The following is a 23,025-nucleotide window of genomic DNA, read 5'->3' as shown; positions in this document are numbered from 1 at the left end:
AAAAAAACAACACAACAAACAGTCCAGGAATCAAACAAAATGACACAAACATCAACTGAAATTAAAACGGACAAGTAAAATAAAGGTGTGGAGACCAGAAGGTGTCAGAGGAATAACAAAAATACTTTTTTGTGAAAGATTTCATACTGTCGGGAATCAAACTTCGATATTTTAATAATCAATTAATCATGAAAATAATCAGTCAGCTGCAGCCTGAGGAAAACTCAACAACGTTTGGATGTGTGGGAACTAAAACTAACAGATATGACTTTTTCAAGGCCGACACTGATTATTACAAATCAGGAAGACTGAAAAACGATAATCATTTGCATTAAAACTTAAAAACTAAAACCTAAAAAGGAATTAACCTCAGAACAATTTACTCAAGCACCATTTTCTGCTACTTTCCTCTCCACTACATTTATTTTTTATATTTAGTTACTAGTTACTTTGCAGATTCAGGTTATTCAGTGTTTATAGGTGACTAATTGGCACATTTTTAAATGAGTTTATTTTATCAGCAAACTGACAGAGAAGTCACAGACACTGATGATCTGTCCATGCCCAGTTTAAACTGCTGCGACTATAAACATTGATCCTTATAAACGGGTAAATATCAGTGAATCAAACACATTTAAATCATGTGAGTCCTCAGTGAGCTCAGAGAGGAGCGCTCCATGATGACGCCGAGTATCATATTAAAGTTTCTCATCTAACAATGATCGTTGTCAAAAAAGTGAAACGGTCACTTCCTCTCTTCACACCTCCATCCTGTACTCTCTCTCTCTCTCTCTCTGTGTAGCGCTGCCTCTCTCGCCCTCCACATTTCTCTCTCCGCTCCCTCGTTCCCTCTCTCATCCATCTTCATCTCCCTCCATTAGTTTGAATTAGCAACCGTCTCTCTCTATTATTGCCTACTGAATTCCCTGCGCTCAGTGAGTGTGTGTGTGTGTGTGTGTGTGTGTGTGTGTGTGTGTGTGTGTGTGTGTGTGTGTGTGTGTGTGTGTGTGTGTGTGTGTGTGTGTGTGTGTGTGTGTGTGTGTGTGTGTGTGTGTGTGTGTGTGTGTGAGTGTGACAGCTGGGCCTCATCCCCTCTGCCATTTACACCAGGGAAGAAAAGAAGTATAAACAGATGGGCAGATGTTCTCTCTCTCTCTCTCTCTCTGTAACACACACTCTCTCTCTCACACTCACACACACACACACACACACACACACACACCTCATTTTTTCCTTGGCCTTGTCCTCTCCTCCTCCTCCTCCTCCATCACTTTCCTCTCCTCTCCAACTTGTGCTGGATTCTTTGTATCTTCCTCCATCTTCTCACAAACTCGCTCTTTCTTTCCTCTCGACCCGCTCGAGATTAATTTACTTTTAGTTTTCGAGTTTAATTCAAATGAAGTTGATAAAATATGGATGTTAAGTCTTTCGCTCGCTACAACTTTAGACGCACATCTGTTCTTGACCATATGTCACCAGAAGAAGACTCGGGCTAATATCCAAGACTTCTACATCAAAACACTTCATTATTTTTGTATAATGAAGTATTTTAAAGTATTCATCACTCAGGTTTTAATAACTGTGGCGTGTGATTGTCTGACTCTCCTCTCCTCCGCGTGTCCGTCTCTACCCAGGAGGGAGCGAGTGTTCCTGGGATAAAGAGCGTCTGACCAGCCCTCCTGCCGGACCTCACAGCGGAGGACCAGGAGGAGGTGGTGCAGGCGCACCAGGAGGAGCAGCAGCTGGAGGCGGAGGAGGAGGAGGAGGAGGAGGAGGAGGCGGGAGGGGGCCGGCCATCGGAGCTGTCAATCAACAACAACTCCAGCAGCAACAGCAGCTTCTGGCCAACAGTGAGTGTAATGATAGATGTGCATCCACACAGACACACACTTAGACAAAATACATGGAGAGAGGACACACACACACACACACATTCAGAGTGTGTGTGTGTTTAAAGGGGTGGCAATATTTGTTAATGTACGCCATTTAATCTGTCCCCATCTCCTGTATTAACACTCTGCCGGGATTAATCAGCACACACTCTACTAAATGACTCAATTTATCAACACCGCACGCACACACACACAATGTTACATACACTGCCGCACATATGCACAGACACGCAAACAAACAGAATCATACTCGCTCTTTTATCTTATTGCAGAAGAAATGTCTACACACACACACACACACACACACACACACACACGCACACACGCACGGCGGCGGGAGGCGACAAACACTCACATTGATTATTCTATCACTTCAGTCGTCACAACAACAGCAATCAGTGTTATTGTTTCACTGGAATGAAAGCAGCCGCTGCCATTTGTGTGTGTGTGTGTGTGTGTGTGTGTGTGTGTGTGTGTGTGTGTGTGTGTGTGTTAAACAGCTGAGGCGACTCGAGTGTACATCTTGTGGGAGCGCGGCTTTGAAAACGGGGGCTATTTTAAGGGCTGAGTTCAGAGGTGAAAGGTCACGGTTGTGCTTTTTAGGAGGTTCAGGGCGAGAGGATGAATTAAAGTTAATGGGACGTCCTCGCAGATGTTGCTGGTGACGGGGGAAAGGGAAGGAGGGAGCGCCAACACGGTGAAAGTGGGGAAAAGAAACTAGGAATGAAAAAAGGTAAGAAAGGGAGGAGGAAGAGACCAGAAGAAAGAAAAGAAACATGATTTGCAAGACGGCAGAAAATGAAAAGACAGGAAAGAAAGACAATCAGGAAGAGAGAGAAAATGGAGGGAGTGTGAGAATGAAGGAGAAAACAACAAAAAGACGGGATGAATTAAAGTTAATGGAACGCCCTCACAGATGTTGTTGTTGACGGGAAAAGGAGGGAAAGAAAGAGCAAAAAATGAAGTAGATAGAAAAATGTTGGGAGAGAGAAGCTGGAGTGAGCACTGAAATGGTGAGGTGGAGAGAAAAAGACGATGTCGAAACTATGGATGAAAAAAAGTACAACAAAGAAGAAAAACATTCAGGAAAAGAGAAAATGGAGGGAGTGCAGGAGGAAAAAATTGGAGAAAGAAACTAGTAAATGAAAAAAAGGTAAGAAAGGGAGGAGGAAGAGACTGAAGCAAAAAAGAGGAGCAGATATTGTAAGACAATAAAAAGACAGGAAGGAAAAACACATTCAGAATGAGAGAAGATGGAGGGAGTATGGGAAAAGGGAAAGACGGAGAAAAAAGGGCAAAACAAACAACGAAGAAAGGAAGACATCAAAAGAAAAAAGAAACAGTTATTGTAAGAAAATAAAAAGACAAGAAAGAAAAACTGAGGAAAAAAGGAAAAAAAAGAGGAACGGATGAAAAACACGACCTCCTTTTCTTTCGCCTCGTCATCCTTTAACCCTTCGCCCTCCATGCTCTCTCCTCTTCCTTTCTTTCCCTCCCTCCTCCCTCTGCTTTGTCAACTTTTATTAGCGAGACATTTGACACTCGGATGACACCTCGGCCTCGCTCTTTCCTCAAGGTTAAGTTCAACACGAGTTCACAGACACAATAGCGTCGTCCTCTGTCCTTCTGCTCTCACAGAGGCTTCGCGTCGCAGTTTATCCGACAGGAAGGTTTAAAAACCATGAAACGCATTTTGTTAAAAAGACGAGCGCTTCGGTCGTCGCTACCTGCAGGATGGAGCTCGCTGGCCGATCGGGACGAACATCAGCGGCGCAGAAACATCCTGTCAGTATCAGTACTTCTTTCCAGGGAGTCTCGGGAACATGTGTTGAAAACAAACAACAAAACAATACAACAAGTGACAGATTCAATAGTAGCGACTGTCTGCACAGTCAGGATGACTGATGGTTTGTCATGTGCTGCTGTTTGTTAGCAGCACAAAAGAAAAAATGTGGATGCCAGTGTTTTCATTCTGCGAAGAGTACGTTTTTAAAAAAAGGATGAAAAACGCTTCAGAAAAAACTACAATTATAATCAAAAGACATTCAATAACCAAGAAAAAGCTTTAGAAAGAGTGAAGCAGGAGGGTTGAGAGGATTAGAGCCACTGTATGAAAAAATAATCAGAATTTTTCCACTGACTTTGTTCACAACGCTGACTTTGGTCTCACAATTTTGACGTATTATCACAGTTACATGTTGTTCATCCCCTCCCTCCTCTCTCCTCAGGGCTGGACCTGCCCTTCATGATGATGCCCCACCCTCTGCTGCCCATGGGGCTGCCTCCTGCATCTGTAGCCATGGCGATGTCACAGATGAACCACCTGAACACCATCGCCAACATGGCCGCTGCAGCCCAGCAGATACACACTCACGTACATCGCGCGCCGGTCATCAAGGTAAAACACACACCAGATCATTTACTTGTTAGTTCCTATGCCGTGTCTCCAACATGGCGGTATCTTCTCCGTAACCCACAGCAACCATAGTAAAGACCTCTGATGACTCAGTATGTGTTAGTTACACCTCACTGATTCACTCCTTCTCTCTCTGTTCAGGAGAGAGTGTGCGACAGTCCCTCTCTCTCTCCATCTGTTGACGAGGCCAACACTCCTCTGCAGTCGCAGCCCAGCAGCTCGGCCTCCAGCTCGCCCGAAAGACTCGGTACGTGCACGCCGACGACACAGCGCACACACCGATATGACGAGGATAGAAAACAAATATGTGCTTGATTTTTTGATCGATTTTTAAGCAAAAGTGTCAAATTTTTAATGGTTTCAGTTTCACAAATATGTTAATTTTTTGTTTTGTTACTCATCTTTAACAGCAGATTGAATTGTTTGACTTTGTGACTGCTGGTCTGACTGAACACTTGAAGACATTAAGAAACTGTGGAAGGCATTTTCTCCACTTTTATACATTAATGTAGACGATATTAGAGCCGCACCATGCTCAGTTTTTGGGGCTGATGTCATATGTTAGATATTAGAAAGTAAAAGATGCCAATATAGAGATATATGTTCAGACTTTTATTCACAATTCTGACTTTAGTCTCAAAAGTCTATGAAAATACTTAACATTTTTTCTCAAAAGTGTTTCAAATGACCCAAAGAGAGCTCGACCAGCACTCTGTTTCTGGGGCTGATACTGATATATCCGCCGATATACAGATATTTTTGGCGATGATCCCTCAAATATATGTGGTTTAAGCAAAATGTTTACAATTTCACAACAAACTCTTTTGTCTAAAACGGCGTCTCGCACTGGAACAGTAAACTTCCCTGTGAATATAATAATCATAAATGACCCTCAGCATCTTTTCCTGCATGTTGGACATATATGCCGATACGATATATCAGGTTTTAGTGGATGATGGAAGAACAAAGTTAGTCGTAGCTGGATTTCACAACCTAGAAATGGATCTGATGAAGATAGAAAACAAATACTGTCGATCCTTCTCTGTTACAAATGCCCCCATCACCGGCATCACAAGCCATATCAGGTGATACATCTGATACTGACAGTTTTGTTGTTTTGTTACAGCAGCAGCTAGAAGAGGCGTTATCTTCAGGAGCTGTCTGTGAATTCATGAAGGCTCAGAAATCACTGATTCACTAGTCGCTACATTTTGAGAAAAAAATCACATTTTTGCTAAATATCGCCCACAAAAACGATCAAATATAACATCGATAAACTCACTTTACATGTAAATATATCAAGATTAGATGCTCGTATAAATGTTTACATGCGCACACACATTGTTTGATCCTGTACAAACACACACACACGACCACAACCGCCCCACGTTCACGCACCGACACACTCGCTCACTGTGCTTTCCCTTTCAACAGGATTGGTGTCAGTCGATGCAGACGTTGCGTTGCCCAACCCGGCTGCACCCATCAAGAAAATAACAAAGGACAAAGGTTGGACCACACACACACACACACACTCTCACAGAAAGGTATTCTCATAATGAACACGAACACTTTTGACTATTTACTGGTCGACAACAGAAGAGACGCTCTCACACACACTTTTAGAAGTGAGGACAATCCATTACCCGTCTTAATCTAAACCTCCACCCATTCCTCTCTGACAACTGACAAATTGGTCGTCACTTAGGAGGGCTTTCCTCATCTACTGTATTTATACACACACACACACACGGACTGAAAACGACTGCACGACACACAAACATAGAAACAGAAGCGTCAGGATGTTCTGCCCCCCCTATTGATCACCTGTCTCTGAGCTATCAATCAGAGGAGCGAGGGCAGGGTGAGATAGATAGATGGAGGGAGGGGGGGGAGGCTAAGTGAAGGAGGCATGGCTAAAAGGGGTCACCGGGTCACACACTAAAAGCATGTGGGGCCTCTCCTTCCTCCGTCGCACTCTGTGTTTTCCGTTCTTACAACACGTTGTGTTTTCATCTCGTCGGGCCTCTCCCCGCTCATGCTGCTCTGCAGACATCAGCAGCGGCAGAGAGGACGCTGCCTTTAAAATCAATACAAAAAAAAAATCTGTTGCTGCGTCTCTGAGGAGCGCGGATCCTAAAGAATAGAGGAAGAAATCGAGCTTCTCTGACCGGACGCCAGAGTCAAAGTGTCCAAATGTCAACGACTTCCACTTGAATTCAGAAAACACGTCTCGTAACCTGTCACACGACACTGGCAACAGCCTGAAGCAGGAGGTCACTGCAAAGACAGAAACGCTGCTTATTGACGTGTATGCTAGAGAGATATTTTCCACCTTTACTGGAGAGTGAGGTGAAGAGTCAGACAGGAAAACAAAGGAGGCAGAGGGGTGAGATATGTAACCCAGCTGGATTCAAAGCAGACAGACTGCAGCTACGTAGCATTCGGCTACTAAGCGACGACGTTAGTGATATTTTGTGATTTGCAAGTCAATGATAGTTGTCACTTGTGGATGGTGACACATTTCAGCTTCAGTTGTCTGCATGCAGGGTCATTTATTCTCGATAGATGCGATATTATAATGATTACTTGGACAACGATGTAATCTCTCTTGTTATCACAAAGTCCGTCACGATATGATCCAATTCAGAGGCTCCTGATCGATATTACACAACATCATCTGCCCGTTTAACAGTCAGGTACAGAAGATCTGCTGATTTCTCTTTGAGTCTGTGTGTTTTGGACAGAAGAAGCACTCTGTTAGCTGCAGCGTCAGTCTGGAGTTGTGCAGGTTAATATCTGCCTCTCTGACATTCAGGTATTACAGTCGTGTTGATAACCAGAAAGCGTTGAGAAGTGTTTACTGCCCGTCTCCGGGGAAAATACCAGACAACAAAATGTTCTCTGCGGCCTCCGTCCATCTGGAAGGTATACTGGAGCAATTACTGCAGCAGAATCACATAATAAACTAAACCTGTGTTTGTGATAGAGAACGACCTTCCTGTGTCTCATATCCTCGGCCTGTGTTTTCACTGTCGTTTCCTGTTGTGCTGTAATCACACTCAAATCCACGGTTTATTAAATATTTGAGGTTTTCTGGTGATGGCGGTGAATTCCACTGATAAATTCAACATGTCAAGTCACAAACGCCCTAAAACTTCTGCCTTGTGACCGTTTGCTTCAGAGAAAACTGCACTGACGTTACTGTACAATTCGGAAACGTTGCCACGTGTCCCTTTTTGCTCCTTTTTCAAAATAAGAGCACTAGATTGAGCTTTAGTGAAACATTGCTGTGACACCAAAACAAGTGTTCACCCTTCCTGTTTTCTGTCTTCTCCTCCCTCCCTCCATGTTTGTAATCCTCTCCTCTTCTTTCCTTTTTAATCCTTTTAAAATGCTCCCTCTGTCCTCCTCCTCCTCCTCCATTTTTATTTCAGTTTTTCCTCATATTCTCTACATCGTCTTCTGCCGTTTGTCCTTTACTGAGCTCACCTTTCATCCCACGTATCCACTGCTCCTTCTCCTCCTCCCCTTGTTCTCCTTTCCCCCTTTATTTTAAAAGCTTTGTCAACTCGTAAAGGGAAAGCGAGGAAAGGAAAAGAAGGAAAACAGGAAATACAATGAAGGTGTCAAGAGGCAAAATTATGATTTTTGACCTAAAGAAAAAGAAGGAATCTTTCTTCTTCAAATTGAGGAATGAATCGTGGAAATCAGGAAGAGAAAGATAGTCAAATCAAAAGAGACTGAGCGGCAGAGAGAGGAGGAAGTTGGGAAGAAGATGAAGATGAGGGAAAAACAAGTGCAGGAAAGGTGATGAAGAGCGATACGAGAGAGAACGAGAGTGAAGGGATGTATGGATGAAGTGGCAGATAGGAGAGTGTGTGTGTGTGTGTGTGTGCGTGTGTGTGTGTGTGTGTGTGTGTGTGTGTGTGTGTGTGTGTGTGTGTGTGTGAGAGAGTTAGAGTGCATCTTAATCAGCGTTAATTTCACAGCAGAGTTAACCCAGTTGTCAGTGTGTTAGGCATTAAGGGCTGATCAGACACTGTGACGCACTCGCAATGAACACACACACACACACACACACACACACACACGCACAAATCAAGGATGTCTTTAATCCCTGCCAATTAGTACCCCACATGATTGTCTGAATACTAACGACCTCTACGTGTGTGTGTGTGTGTGTGTGTGTGTGTGTGTGTGTGTGTGTGTGTGGTGTAATTGATTTCTCCGATGCTGCTTCGTTGCCTTTTATACCTTAGTAAACATCAACATTTCGTAAACTTCACTCGGCGCTCGTGACGACGCGTCGCTGACGGAAACACACACTCAGACTCGTGGAGTTTAACGCGTGATTAAAGGAGCAGTTCGACATTTCCAGGGGAAGATTGATAGTCGGGTTTTGTAATCGCCCCTTTTTTGCGCTTAAAATGTTGTCGTTTATTTCACGACACTAAATAAAACCCATGAGCATTATTCAGGGGGAGTGTGACCTAATTTGTCCCCACGACATCTTATGTCGGCTGTTGTTTTTAACAGTTGTGGTCTTTCGAGAACAAAAATAATCCAGTACAAGTAAATTCTGGGTTTTTTCGGCAGGCGGCAAAATCCAGAATAATACAATTAAATAAAAATAAAGACAACTTTTCCCGTAGTTAACGTTGTATCTTTTGCTGGTTGTTCCTCACAGATGAGTCTCCGCTGGGACAAGCCCTGCCCCCTGGCTTCCCCGCTCCGTTCCTATTCGCTGACGGCCTGTCGTCAGTGGAGACCCTGCTCACCAACATACAGGTAACTTCCTGTTTCTACTGTCTATGTTCCTAAAAACTGCTAATTAAAGGCATCTGTTTCCAACATGTTATAAATTAAATAAATCGGTGAAAATAGCGGTGAGCTGTGTCTGAGACTTCAAAGCGTTGTCTCGTTTCAGGGCCTGCTGAAGGTGGCGGTGGAGAACGCCCGGGTGCAGGACAAACAGATCCAGGCGGAGAAACGAGAGCTGAAGATGGAGCTGTATCGAGAACGAGAGATGAGGGAGAGCCTGGAACGACAGCTCACCTCCGAACTACAGAGCAGAGGTGCGACTTTAAGTTCACGTGGCTGTCAGAGCGATGATACGGAGAGAAACCTGTCGGACTGAAAAATAATCAGATTTCCTCTTCAGCCTCCATCCAGAAGCGTCTGAAGAAGGAGAAGAAGGCCAAGAGGAAGCTGCAGGAGGCGCTGGAGTTCGAGTCGAAGAGGAGGGAGCGAGTGGAGGACGCCCTCAAACACTCGTCCTCGTCCTCCCCCGAGCCGCTGCACGCCGCCAACAACAACACCAAGAACGGTACGACGGTGGATGTTTGTGGCTTGTTTTCTGTGCGTCCTCTCGCCCTCTGTCTTTTATCCTCCAGCCTCATCTGTTTTCTTACAGTCTTCTTCATTACTCGCCTGGTTTTCTTTCTCTTCTACTTGTTTAAATGTCCCTTTATAACTTGTTTTTCTCCTTTCTTGTTTGGTTCCTTTACTAATCTGCACTTCCTGTTCTCCAGTTTTTATCTTTGTTTTTGTATCTTCCATTCTTTCTTTTCGTCTCGAAGCTTTTAGATTCCTCGTCACTGTCTTTGATTTAAATGTTTTCCCGATAGTTTCCTTCCTCCGTCTCGCGGACATGGTTTTCCAGCTTTGTGTTAACGCTGGCTAACACTTGTTGTATCTGAGCTCTTGCTGACAACAGCCTGCTAACAGGCCGCTGCTGTTTCTCTGTCAGCCTTCCATAAAATCACTGTAATCAGCAGCAGCAGTAAACCTGCAGATAATCTGTCTGCGCAGTTTCACTACAAGTGAGCTCAGATACCCGGCGCAGTTCACTTATATTGTAGATTATTGGACATTAGAGCTGCAATAATGATAATGAAGTTAATCTCCAATTATTTTGATAATCCATTAATCGGTTTCAGTTATTTTTAAGAAAATAAGTCAAAATTCTCTGATTCCAGCTTCTGTAATGTAATATTTTCTGGTTTCTTTCCTCCTCTGACAGTAAACTGAATATCTTTGTGTTGGTGACAGAACAAGACATTAGAGGACGTCATCTTGGGCTTTGGCAAACGCTGATGTGTCACCATTTCCCGACACTTTACAGCCCAAACATCTAATCGATTATTCAAGGAAATAATCAACAAATTAAATCTGCAATTAAAATGGTTAGATGAAGCCAGATATTTGCTGGTTGTAGCTCCTCAGATGTGAGGATTAAATGCTTGTATTAGTCCTGTCTGGTAGAAAATCAACTGTATTTGGGTTTTGGATAAAATGAGCAGTTTGAAGACGTCACTTTGGGCTCTGGGAAATGTTGCTGTGCAGTTGTGGGGCAATTTTCTTACATTCATACAAAAATGTACAAAAATTCAGTCATCCTCTACTCACCCCCACGCTGGTGGAAGGTTTCGTGGTCCGAGGCAACACGCAACACCGCTTGTTTTCTCGTAGCAGTCAAAACATTTCTGGAGCTTTACAGCAAATCTCTTAAACAACCGAAGAAGACGGAGATAATAAAACGGCTCCACACAGCTCGTCCGTCTCTGGAGGAGGACCCTAAATCCCAAATTGATTTGAAAAGATGTTATTCACACCCCTGACACGCCGGCGCTTTTACCTTAGCAGCTACATGGAAGATCTCCACTTAAAAAAGGATGTAAAAACATATTTTCAGATCAGTTTCTGGATCTCTGGGCTCTGAGGACTCGTATTACGCCTGACGAGCTGTATGGATTCACGTTTTTCTGACTGTCTTTACGTTTTAAATCAACCCCCACAGCTTCACCTGACTTTCCGTCAGCATGGGACGAGCAGATAATGAGTGAATTTTCATTTTTCTGGTGAACTGCTCCTTTGAGTGATGAAGGGGTTTTGAAGCCACTGTTTAAATCTACGGGGATGTGTATTTTGGGTGCAGTATCAGTTTGGCAACCAACAGGGATCGCAAACAATAATACCAGAGCTCGTTTTCCAAAACAACTCTTTGGCACAGTTTGGATTTTGTTGTGAGGAAGCAGCCAAATGTGTTTTTATTTCTGATACCAAAACCTTTTTCTTTTTTTAGAGAGCAGTTAAAATGTTTTAACAATTAACATCAAGAGATCAAAAAAACTAAATAACATCCAAAAATACAATTCTCTGGACGAATGGCTGTGTTTGTGTCTCTGTTTTCTTTGTAACGCCGGTTTGTTTTCGACCCGCTCGCAGTTACAAGGTGCTGTTTGTGTTTTATTGGCCGACCCACTGAGACTCTGTCTTGTCTTTGTGTTTCATACCAGACGCTGCTGTAGCCGAGGATAAACCTGAACTTAATGGAAACCAGCAAGACAACGGCGCTGTACAAGGTACCTGAGCGCACACACACAAACAAACAATAAAAAAATATCATAAAACACACACAGCCTCACAGCCAGAGACACACTCGAGCATGCAGAGTCATGCTGCTACGCACACACATGCCACATATTAACAGGTATGACACTGTACACGAGCATGTTCAAAGGCAGACACAGACACACACACACACACACACACACACACACACACACACACACACACACACACACACACACACACACACACACACACACACACACACACACACACACACACACACACACACACACGTGGTGGGCACATGTGTGTGTTGGGGCCCAGGCTAGATTAGTGGAGACATTAAGCAGACGCAGAGACACTGTGGCCTCCCTTTGATGTGCACCTTATCAGACACACATGTGAGTGTGTGTTTGGAAATATTTCATTGAGCGTGTGTCAGTGTGTACAAGTGTGTGTGTGTGTGTGTGTGTGTGTCTGTGTGCGCGCTGGAGGACATTTTTAAAAAGTAGGACATATTTTGGACAGTTCATGTATCAAGGCTGCAACTAACGATGATCCATTATTTTCGAGATTTAACGGATTAGCTGTTATATTTGCGCTACAACGTGTCAGAAAATGTTTCCTAAAGTCCAGGATGACGTCCTCAAATGTCTCGTTCTGTCCACAACGGCAAAAACGTTCAGTTTACTGTCAGAGGAGGAAAAGAACAGACAATATTCACATTCAAGAAGCTGGAATCAAGAACTGTGACTTTATCTTTTTAAAAAAACTGATTTTACTGTGATTATTAAACGATAGGACCATTTTGGAGCATGATGCCACGCTACTTTTGTAAAATGTTACTTTTTGAAAGGTTAGATGATGCATACTGTGCGAGTGAAAACGTTAGATGAGACTTCATTTTGAAGATGAGGACACGATATGGAAAGAAAACAGAGTCTTTGCAAAATGGTAACGACAGGAATGCACCGATACATCCTCCGGTAATTATTTAACGCTAGCTGTCATCTGTTGTGTCACACTCATTAGCTACTGGCCTCGCGACTTCCCTACCACCACTTTGTACAGATATGTTAGCACTGACAAAGTATTTTCATGGAGTAGGCAGTTGCATAGCAGGTTAGAAAAGCTTTTAAACCAGTTATGGTTATATGAAAGGTTGTTCTAGTAGGGACACCCATAGGGACAGTTCTGATGATGAGGAACCCAAATCAAGGACATTTTTGGGAAAATGAGAAAACTTTTCTTGGGACTCTTTTCAGGAGACTTTTTTGGAAAGCGAGTACGGTTTAGAAAATTGTACGAATTTGTCCGCATTTTCCAACATTTGACCAAGTGAAGACACTTTTAAGGGAAATCAGGACGTATTTCAGAAAGTGCAGAAAACACAGTGCAGTCGTTACTTCCTGAAAAGATTGCCTCGAGGGCGAAGCCTCGACGGCTGAGCTTTATGTCGGAGTCGTGGACTTGTGAATGCATTATGCCAATGAGGGTCCTCACAAGTACAGTACTGACGCGCGTGTGTTAGTATGCATGTGTCGTCCTCCCTCCACCAGCTGTGCTCAGTCCTCCCTGACATTGAAAACCTTCACTTGAAACTCTGCGTGTGTATAAATGAATATCTACGGGAGTGTGTGTGTGTGTGTGTGTGCGTGCAGTCTGTACCTGTAGTTGTGCATTTTGCTGTGTGTGTGTGTTTGATCCACACTCTGGTGAGACAGGGAACTCTAATTAGCTCTCTCTCCTCTTTAGACCCCTTTTAGATCCCCTCTCTTCTGCAAGCCAAGCACTCCAACACACACACACACACACACACACACACACACACACACACACACACACACCTGATTTCATTAATGTTGATTGGCCCAGTAGGACCCCTTTGCTGCCTTGCTCACACACACACACACACACACACACACATTGACAAACACACACTCATCCCTCCTGCCATAAAAGCATTTTGCACCTACGGTAGTTTACTCACACACACACTCACACTAACAGACACACACACACACACACTAACAGACACACACACACACACACACTAACACACACACACACACCTCTCCCCTGCCTCTCTCACCTTCCACACTCTTAATTAACGAGTGAGGAGAAAACTGCTGAATACAAAGAAAGACATCGCATTACAATCAGAAAGAGAGGGAGAGGAAGGAGGGAGGGAGGGAGGAAAGAAATGAGGAGCAGGGGAGAGAGTGAGCGACACTGAGAGAGAAGGGGAAGGAGAGAGAGAGAGAGAGAGAGGGTTAAAGATCGGTTTCTCTCGGTTGTTTAAAGACTAATTGGCCGTACAAAACATAGAAGAGATGGAGGAAGACGAGAGAGGAATAAAGAAGGTGAAGATGAAGAGAAGAGGGAGGAGAGGGAGGAAGAGGAGGTGTAGGGCGGATTGAAGGAAGATGAGGGAAAGAAGAAGGGAGGGATGTTGACGAGAAGAAAAATAAGTCTTGGGAGGAAGAGAGCAAAAAGGGGTGGACAAAAAAAGAAGAGGGAAGGAGGAAGAAAGGGAATGAAATTGGAAAAATGGCAATAAGGAGGAGAGGAAAAGGAAAAAGAGAGGATGTAAGAAGGATGGAAAGGAGGTGGAAAAAGAAGGGATGACATGGGAGGAGGCAGAGCAAAGAGGGAGATGAGAAGAGAAGAAGGACAAGGAGGGGAGGAAACAGGGAAAGAGGAAAGAAAAGGATGAGGAGGAGTGGGAAGAAAGGGTGGAGGACAGGAGGGAAGGACAGAAAAGACAAGTGAAATATAAAGAGAGGTGGAGGAGAGGAAAGATGAAATAAGATGGAAAGAGGGAGATGAGGAGGAGAGGAACTGTGGAGTGATGAGATGAGGAGAAGAAAGGAGGAACGGGGTGGAGAAGAAAAGGATGAGGAAGAGAGGAGAAGAGAAGGTCTAGCATGGAGGAGAAAAAGGGGCAAGGAGTGGAAGAAATAGGGATGAGAAAATTAAAAATGGAAAGAGGAACGGAGGACAGGAAGGAGGGAATGAAAATGGGGAAGAGAGGAAAGGAGAAAATGGAAGGAAAAAGAAAGTGAGATGTATGTTGGGAGAGAGGAGAACAGGTGGAGAAGAAGGGATGAAACCGGAGAAGGACAGAGAGGGATGAGAAAGGATGAGGGGAAGATGGGATAGAGAGAGTACAGAGGTGGAGGAAGGAAAGGGAGGACAAGGAGAAGAAGAGAGGATGAGGAGGAGAGCTGGACGGGAAGAAGACGAGGAGAAAAAGTGTTGTGAATATGAGGCGGAGAGGAGTCAGAAAAGAAAGGGAGGAGGGGAGCACGAGAGAGTAAAGGGGAAAAAGATGAGGTGGAGATACGGGAGGAAGACGAGGAGAAAATAGGGATGAGGAAAGGGAAAAAAAAGAGGAGTAGAAAAGGATGAGGAGGAGGGAGGAGTGGAGAGCAAAGGGAAAAGATGGAGGAAGCTGGAGGAAAGGAAAGATGGAGAGGAGTGAGAAGAAAGAAGGGAGGAACTGTGGAGGATCACAGGAGAGAAAAGGTGATGGGGGAGAAAGTGGGAGGACAAGAGGGGGCAAAGGGAAAAGAAGAGGAGGAGAAAGAAGGAAATAAGAGGGACAAGTGTTGAGAGGAGGAGGAGGGGAAAGGGGGATGAGAAGACTAAAAAAGGGGAAGAAGAAAGAAACGATTGGCAAGAAAGAAGGTGGAGGAGAGGACCGAGGGGAGGTGGAAAGAAGGGAGTAAAGATGATGAGTAAAAGGAGGACTGAAGGAGAAGAAAAGGAATAAGGAGGAGGAAAAGAAAGAGGGCAACAAGGAAAAGGAGGGAAAAGAAAAGCCAGTGCACAAGAGGAAAGGAAAGAAAGGGATGTGTGGGATAAGAGGAGGTAAAGGAGGACAGGAGAAAGAGGGAGGAGGAGGAGGAGAAGTGTGCAGGTTCCTCTGGAGGAAGTTGAAAAATGTGACCTTGTTCCGAGACCTGGTGACATTTCCTCCACCCAGCTGATAGACTTTTAACAAGGCAGGTCAGTGTCATTTTTAACCAGGACAGGAAGCATACACACACACACACACACACACACACACACACACACACACACACACACACACACACACACACACACACACACACACACACACACTGGAGGTGTACTTTATGGTGACAGATAGAGGTGAGGGGGGAGGAAACAGGGTTGCCAGGTCAAAATGGTGACAAAGAAGGTAAAGAAGAGGAAGAAAACAGGAACAATGAGCCGGCAGAAGTAAAGCTCACTGCTTCAGATATAATGTTCTCTGGTTTCAGCCTCTCACACGTGGACATTTGCTGTATATTGTTGAAAGTGTCATGTCTTTTGGTTTTGGACTGTTGGGCGGACAGAAATAAATAACCTTTTGTAGACGAGCCAATTAATAGATTCATTAAAAACTATGTACTTTGCATATCCAGGGCTTTTTCCACCACCATCTCAAAGAGAAGGAAAACTGTCCTGAAATCAACGGGCTGTTTCTTTACTTTGTCATGTTTAGTTGTTAGTCAATAATATACTGTAACATTTAAAGTACTTTTACCTACTTCAGTACACCTTTTTACTGTAAAATGCTCATGTTCCTCTGAACAAAAACTCAGTCCTGCTGTGTGTTTAGCCCGGTCAGCTGTCTGCTCTATTAGCTCCTGACGTGAGCTAAAAGCTATTAGCTTTTAGCTCAATTATCTATTAGCTCTGATAGCTGTTAGCTCTCTTAGCCAAACACACCACCAGACTCTGCCCGCATGTTAGCTTTTAGTTCTTTTAGCTTTTAGCTCTGTTACCTCCTTTAGATGTAAGCTATTAGCTCTGATAGCTGTTAGCTCTCTTAGCCAATCACACCACTGGACTCTGACTCTGACTCTGTCTGGCTCCGCTAACTGTTGGCTCTATTAACTCCTGTCATAAGCTGTAAGCTATTAGCTCTGTTAGCTGTTAGCTCCATTAAACAAACACACCACAGGAACCTGCTGACCACTTTCTAGCTCTGTTAGCTCTATTAGCTCCTGCCATTAGCTGTAAGCTGCACCAGATTTTAGCCGCATTAGCTCTGTTAGTTCTGTTACCTCCTTTATATGTAAGCTATTACTCTCTTATAGCGGTTAGCTCCAGTAGCTCTTAGCTCCCTTTGCCAAACACAGCATAGGACTCTGCTGCCCACTGCCTGCTAACAGCTAACTAGCTCTCCTCCTGCTGATTTCAACAGGGATTTGTTCTTCATAATGTAGCATCATAATAATGTGCTTCCTAACTGACAGTTTACTGCACCATGTTTCTCTTAGGCGACACATTAAGATATTAAAGTATAACAGCACGAGAAGACGTTTGTCATTTGCTACATACAAACATACCTTTCGTCCAGGAGGCGTCCAGCGATGATGGGACCCCATCAGTGTCGGCCCCCTGTGCATATCAATGATGAAAGTAATCGTTAGTTGTGGCCTTAATTAGCAGACAGACATGTAGTGTGCTAGAGCATTAAGCCTGACATGAGTCCAGCCTCAGACAACAAACATGCAGCTGTAAAGTTACAGATTAAAGTTTTAAGGACAGCGCTGGAGGATCAGAGCTGCAACTTTTTTTTAAGTTGCAGGACAGTTTTTTAAGCACCGGGCCAAACCTGCCGCCTAAAGGAGAAAAAGAAAGGACAGGAGAGGACAGAGAGAAGAATGGGTCGGGATAAAAATAATATGAGAGTAACAGATAGAGGACAGAAGGGAGCAGAGGGGAGGTGAGGAGGAGGAGGAGGAGGAGGAGGGGATGCATGTAGAATAGAGGGATGAAAGAGGAGGAGAGGAGGGGGTCTGAGTGGATCGTGGAGTGATAAAAATAGGGAAGGGCAGGAGATGAGAGGGATGAAAAGGAGGGAAGGCAGGGAATATGAAGGAGGAAACCAGGGGCGAGCACAAGATGAAAGAGAAAATTTAAGAAAGTTTTTTTTTTTTTTTCACTCCAACACGGAGAACCTGTTTCATATCCAAAAAAAACAAAGAATGATGAATAGAGGACAAAAACGAGAGGGTGAGATGATGACAAAGAGCAGAGGAGGAGGAGGAGGAGGAGGAGGAGGAAGAGGAGTAAAAAGTGGTGGAGGGCAGGAGAACGAGGTGCAGGATGGAAAGAGGAGAACGAGGAGGGAGGGCAGGTTTATGGTTGCTGTTATGCAGAAATGTAAACACTTTGCAACGTTCGCAGAAAACAATGACACCGCGGGGAGAGGAAGGTGCGCATGTGAGTGTGTTTCTGTTGTGTGTTCGTTGTGTGTGTGTGTGTGTGTGCACGTGCTCCTGTGTGGGTGGGTGCAGCAACAGCACTACGGGGAGCGGAAGGAGAACGACGGAGGTGAAATGAGCGAGCGAGAGAGAGAGAGAGAGAGCCGACCCTGGCAAAACTGGAGATATGAGATTTCTATCATAAACGGATGCTGCGTAAAGGGAGAACAAGATGCAACACTTTGAGCTAAAAACCACGTCCTGCTTTAATAATCATGACCCGAGTGTGAAGTGTGTGCACAGAAGTAGCTCGTTAGATTTGTACGTTTCAACAGCGGAGCGACAACAGTTTGAAATGTCCCAAACCCGCCCTGCTAGCATCACCCTGTGGTTTTACTGTGGCTGCTGTTCAGAGCAAAAAAACAATTGTAAGAGTCCCAATTTGACCCAGAAATCCTGATGTCAGAGCTTTGAAAGGCAGCTAAACACTTGGTTGTGTTAATAAGTAGACAGGTTTTGTTTCCTTCTTTACGGCATCTCAGGTCACGGTGGTAAGACGAGACACGTGTCAAAGTCTGTTCCCCAGCTGATATAACACCAGTGCACTCCATCAAGTGAACGCCCGTCTGTTCACTCTTGTTTAACCTCTGTTTCGGTCACCCTCCCTCCTCGCCCTCCTTGGTTGAAACGCTGAAACATCTGCAACTATTTTGATAATTGATCAAATGTTTGAAGTCATTTTCTTAAGCAGAAATCTCCCAAATTCACTAATTTCAGCCTCTCGAATGTGAAAAACTTGCCAGTTTTTCTTGTTTTGGAAAAAAACAAAACAATATGACAACTTTTGAGGCATTTTTAGGACAAAAATAATCTTCTGATTATTTTCACACATAATCGTTCAGTCAATAAAATGTCAAACTAGAATGGTACTTAGTAGAGCGCATACCTCCAGCATGATCCAACGGTCTCCTTTTGTACTCACTCATAGATACCAGCCACCTAAATACTCCAGATTGTTTCAGTCCAAGATCCAAAAATGTATCACGCAATGTTAAAAACAGTAACCTGCTGAAAAACCAACCAACAAACCGACACGGATGAAAAGTGATGTCTTCAAATTGCTTCTTTTGTCCAACCAACAGTCCAAACCCAAGAACTCTTCATTTATGTTATATATCATAAATTAGCACAAAAAAAGCAGCAAACCAGACAATATTTGACGTTTCTGTTTGAAAAATTACCAAAACGATTAATCGATTATAGAAATGTTGTCCATTTTACGTATGCTTTGTTTACGTACTAAATCCCGTGTCTTTGTTTTTTTACCCAGAATCCCGGGCGTTCCTCAAGACCCCCATGATGTTCTAGAAAAGAGGGACTCCGCCTCCTGAAGCCCCGCCCCTTCTCACCTGTCCCCGCCCCCTCCTGCACAGAAGAACTCCACCAGCCCAGTTTCCACAGCAATCACAATGAGACAATGAGACTACTCGGAGACTGGCCCCCTCGTCCGGACTCACCGGGGGGGGTCGTCTCTCTACTTCTTTCTTCTATTTCTTCTTTTTAGACAAACTTCACTCCATTCATTCCTCTTTTTCTCTCCCTGCACCGGGAACTTCTCCCATCCCTCGTCTGTTTCAAGAAACTGAACAATGAAAATCGTTCCCGAGGGGGGAAAAGTCACCACGAAGCGAAGGGACCAGATATGGAAAAAAGGATCAACTTGTTTGGACATCACGTGGGAACAACGGATCGATCTGATTGGAGAATATACTTCAAGACTTTTTGAACGGTCCAATGACACGATTGCGTGACAAGACGAGAAGGGTTTGACGAAGAGACTACACGTTCTTATTTACGGGGAGAAAAAAAGGGTCAAGCCCCCGTTGGATTTGACGTGACTTCAGTCATTGGCTGGCGGTCAACACCCTCTGATTGGACGGTAATCAGCTGATCGGAGGAGCTCAGGACTGGAGGAAGAGGGGTTTAGAAAAAAAAAAAAAGAAGTGGACAAAAATATTGGAAAGGGAAAAAAACTGAAGAGGAAAACAACTTGGGAGGCTATTTCTGTCTCTCGTGTTTCATTCATTTTTGTTTTCCGTACAGGGACTGAAAAAAAATGCATGGGAAAACTTTTCTTATGTTGTCATTTGGCTTATTTTATCCTCCGTACACTCCTCACCTCCAAGTCTCTTTCTCGTCCTCCTCCTCCTCTTTCTTCCTCGTTTTTGCCTCTGTTTTCTTTCTCTTTTCTATAAATCAGCTCCTCTTCCTCTTATATCTTCTCACTTTCCCTTGCTTCTCCTATGACTTTGTTTTCCTTTATTTTTTCTCTCTTTCTGTAAGGAGGCATTATTCTGAAAATGTTGGATGCAGCTTTTCAATGTATGAAGTATTTTCTATCACCCTTAACCTGTGAAATCAGTTTCTCAAATGATGCAAAAGTACAAAAAAAACACAAAAAAACAACCCTTTTTTTATTACAACGGAGTGATTTTTAGACACGATATTATATCCTAAAGGTACGTTGAATTCTCTTCCTCGTCTTTGGACCTTTTCACCTTTTGACCCCTGTTCCCCCGTGACCAGGAAGTAGTAGTCAAGTTTCTCGGGTTTGTCAAAGTACAGATGAGGGGCGCTTGATTTGTCTGTTTTTAAACTGACCTTGATGTAAACTTTCCAAAATAATTTAAACTTTGATTCCTTTTTGGTTGAATTTGTGAACTTCCAAACCCCCGACCGCCCTCCTCGAAGTGACGAAGAGACCTTCAGGTGTGGAAATCAAGCGCTCCTCAGCTCCATCAAACACAAGAAACGTCCTCCTCCCCTGACTTTCTGACCTGCTAAAGAGTGCAGACTGTTGTGTTGCAGTTTCGTTTATTCCACTGCGTGTTTTATTTGTTTGTTTTATTTGTTGATTACTATTTGAAATGTGTACGGGAGGGTTCAGGGCGGGTGGGGCCGGGGGTGGGTGGGATTTAGGGGTTAAAGGGGTATTCCGTGTAGATAGATAAACAACATTCAAAGTTTTCTTGTTTTTGTTTTATTATTTGTTTCTCCTGATGATCTCTCAGTCTGTCACTGTTCTCTGGGTTTGAGCTGACTGCAAATATACAGTATTATAATGACTGCTGTCTGCTGGTGTTTTACACACACACACACACACACACACACACACACACACACTCATAATGAGATACTATTTGTTTGTAGAAAAATCAGACATTCCCGGTGGAAATTTCAATCAAGTGTAAATGAAATACAGATTGTTTAAATCTACAAAGACACCCAAAGCAATCTGTTGATGAAAGATTTTAACATTTCTGACTTTGTCGCCATCTGGTGATGGCATTAAAAACGTACAGCATGGAAACACCTCCAGAGGTTGGAACCAAACACTCTTATAGTCCTTTTTGACCAAAACGTTCCAGAAAACTATGAAACCAGGTGAACTGAAGTCCATTTTAAACACTCCGGCCTCCACCACATCTAAAGGCTGATGATGGATGAATAACACACATTTTCCATGTGACCAACAATGAATGATTCAGCTGAGGCACCACATGAAAAGTCGGGAGATCGCCGACGTTCTGAGGACCTCACACATTCACATCATGCTCCTGAGAGGAAGCTTCACCTAAAACAACAACTGTGGACTGCTGAAGTCTAAGGAGTGTTGTCTTTATTTAGTAATTGAGATATCTCAGTGGTGGACCGACGGACCGAAGCCTCGCCCCCAGCATGGCTACAAACACTTCAGTGAGCCACACTGGCCGTGTCTCCATCCAACTGACAAGAGGATTTGAAGCGAAAACCTTTGAAACGTCGCCAAAAACGAAAATTAGGTGTGTTTCCCTCAACTGGTCTGGTGTGAATAAACATGGCTACGCTAGGCAAAGTTTCTCAGATACAGTTGGTGAGTAGAGGTTGCAGACGGGAAACAAAACCAGCTGTCTGTTGCTGTTTTCTATTTAAAATGGCTGTGTTGCTTGTTTCCATGAACGAGACGAGGAGTAAGCCGCCACTGGTCATGTTTACATGTGTTACTGGAACATCTGGGAAGATGCCGACAACAGAAACAACTTCTAGCTAGTGTTGCACTGGATGAACACACACACACTGTAGATTATTTTGGCTCGATAACACAAACGCCAACCTGCTTCTACAAATACTCACTAGAGCGCCTAAATCTGTATCGGTCCGCCACGGAAAAATAGTCCCAAACGGCTGCAATGTTTCCTCCCGTTTGAGAAACATCAGCTACAAACTACAGTGACCAGCAGATTTTCTGAGGATTTAAATAAATTGAACGGTGCATTTGTGAGCTGAGGAACCAATTATCTCGGGGGGGGGAGGCGTCTCTTCATTAATACACCGGCCTGATCCATCAGTCAGCAGTTGTTGCCAAATTTGCCGAAATTAACATTTAAAAAAAATTCATCTGATAACATTCTCTCTCTCTTTTCTCTTTCCATGATGTCAAATTATCCTTCTGGGATTGTAACACACACACACACACACACACGAACACACTGTGGTATTTCAGATGATATTCACACACACACACACACACACAAACACACACACAATACAAATACAGATAGGCACTCTGGTATTCTGGTAATGTATTCGGCGGACACACACACACACTCGCACAGTAAACACACACACGTCGGCCATGTTCCATTTAGACTGTATATTTACTCTGCATTACGAGGTTAATGAGGTGAAGCCTTTCCCTCTCTCTCACTCTCTCTCTCTAATGGATGTCTACCTCTCTCGCCCGCTCTCTCTCCCCCACACTTCCGTCTTTAATCCTCGCTTCTTTCCCTCCTCTTCCTCCTTTCCTCTTCTCTCTTTCACAATCACCCCTGATGTCACTCTTTTGATCTCTGCTCTCCATTTTTCTATCCTCTGTTTTCATCTCCCCTCTCTCTCTCTCTCCGTCTCCATCTCTCTCCGTTTACCAAATAGCTGATGTCACTTTTTCCATTTCCCCCTAATGGAGGCAGAAACACAGAGCGATGGACGGAGAGGAAAAATAGCCAGAGATGAAGAAGGATGGATAGAAAGCGAAGGAGGCAACGAGGAAGGATGAAAAGGTGACAGTGCAGGAGGGGGGGGAAAGAGATTGAAGGAT

At 43.9% G+C, this 23,025-nt stretch overlaps 1 protein-coding gene and 1 long non-coding RNA gene across 2 annotated transcripts in view; one reads left to right on the top strand and one right to left on the bottom strand.

The window, feature by feature from the left end:
• Window positions 1-20,825, top strand: part of dachb (dachshund b) — an 82,415-nt gene extending 61,590 nt beyond the window's left edge. Inside the window, exons 4-12 of the mRNA XM_084343769.1 lie at window positions 1,635-1,850; window positions 4,121-4,290; window positions 4,450-4,555; window positions 5,743-5,817; window positions 8,999-9,099; window positions 9,239-9,386; window positions 9,473-9,637; window positions 11,610-11,675; window positions 19,219-20,825. Of these exons, the coding sequence (XP_084199895.1) occupies window positions 1,635-1,850; window positions 4,121-4,290; window positions 4,450-4,555; window positions 5,743-5,817; window positions 8,999-9,099; window positions 9,239-9,386; window positions 9,473-9,637; window positions 11,610-11,675; window positions 19,219-19,256 (1,085 nt within the window). The 3' untranslated portion in view covers window positions 19,257-20,825. The remainder of the gene's footprint in view (window positions 1-1,634; window positions 1,851-4,120; window positions 4,291-4,449; window positions 4,556-5,742; window positions 5,818-8,998; window positions 9,100-9,238; window positions 9,387-9,472; window positions 9,638-11,609; window positions 11,676-19,218) is intronic.
• LOC311251380 overlaps window positions 1-23,025 on the bottom strand; it is a 58,343-nt gene that overhangs the window by 14,764 nt on the left and 20,554 nt on the right. The window contains exon 2 of the long non-coding RNA XR_014621387.1: window positions 17,028-17,079. This is a non-coding gene — a long non-coding RNA (uncharacterized lncRNA). The remainder of the gene's footprint in view (window positions 1-17,027; window positions 17,080-23,025) is intronic.

This window comes from Pagrus pagrus, assembly GCF_965226575.1.
Source record: "Pagrus pagrus genome assembly, chromosome: 22".
NCBI classification, from domain to species: Eukaryota; Metazoa; Chordata; class Actinopteri; order Spariformes; family Sparidae; genus Pagrus; species Pagrus pagrus.
Note: the sequence above shows the minus strand (reverse complement) of the source record. Positions and strands in the feature narration are given on the sequence as shown.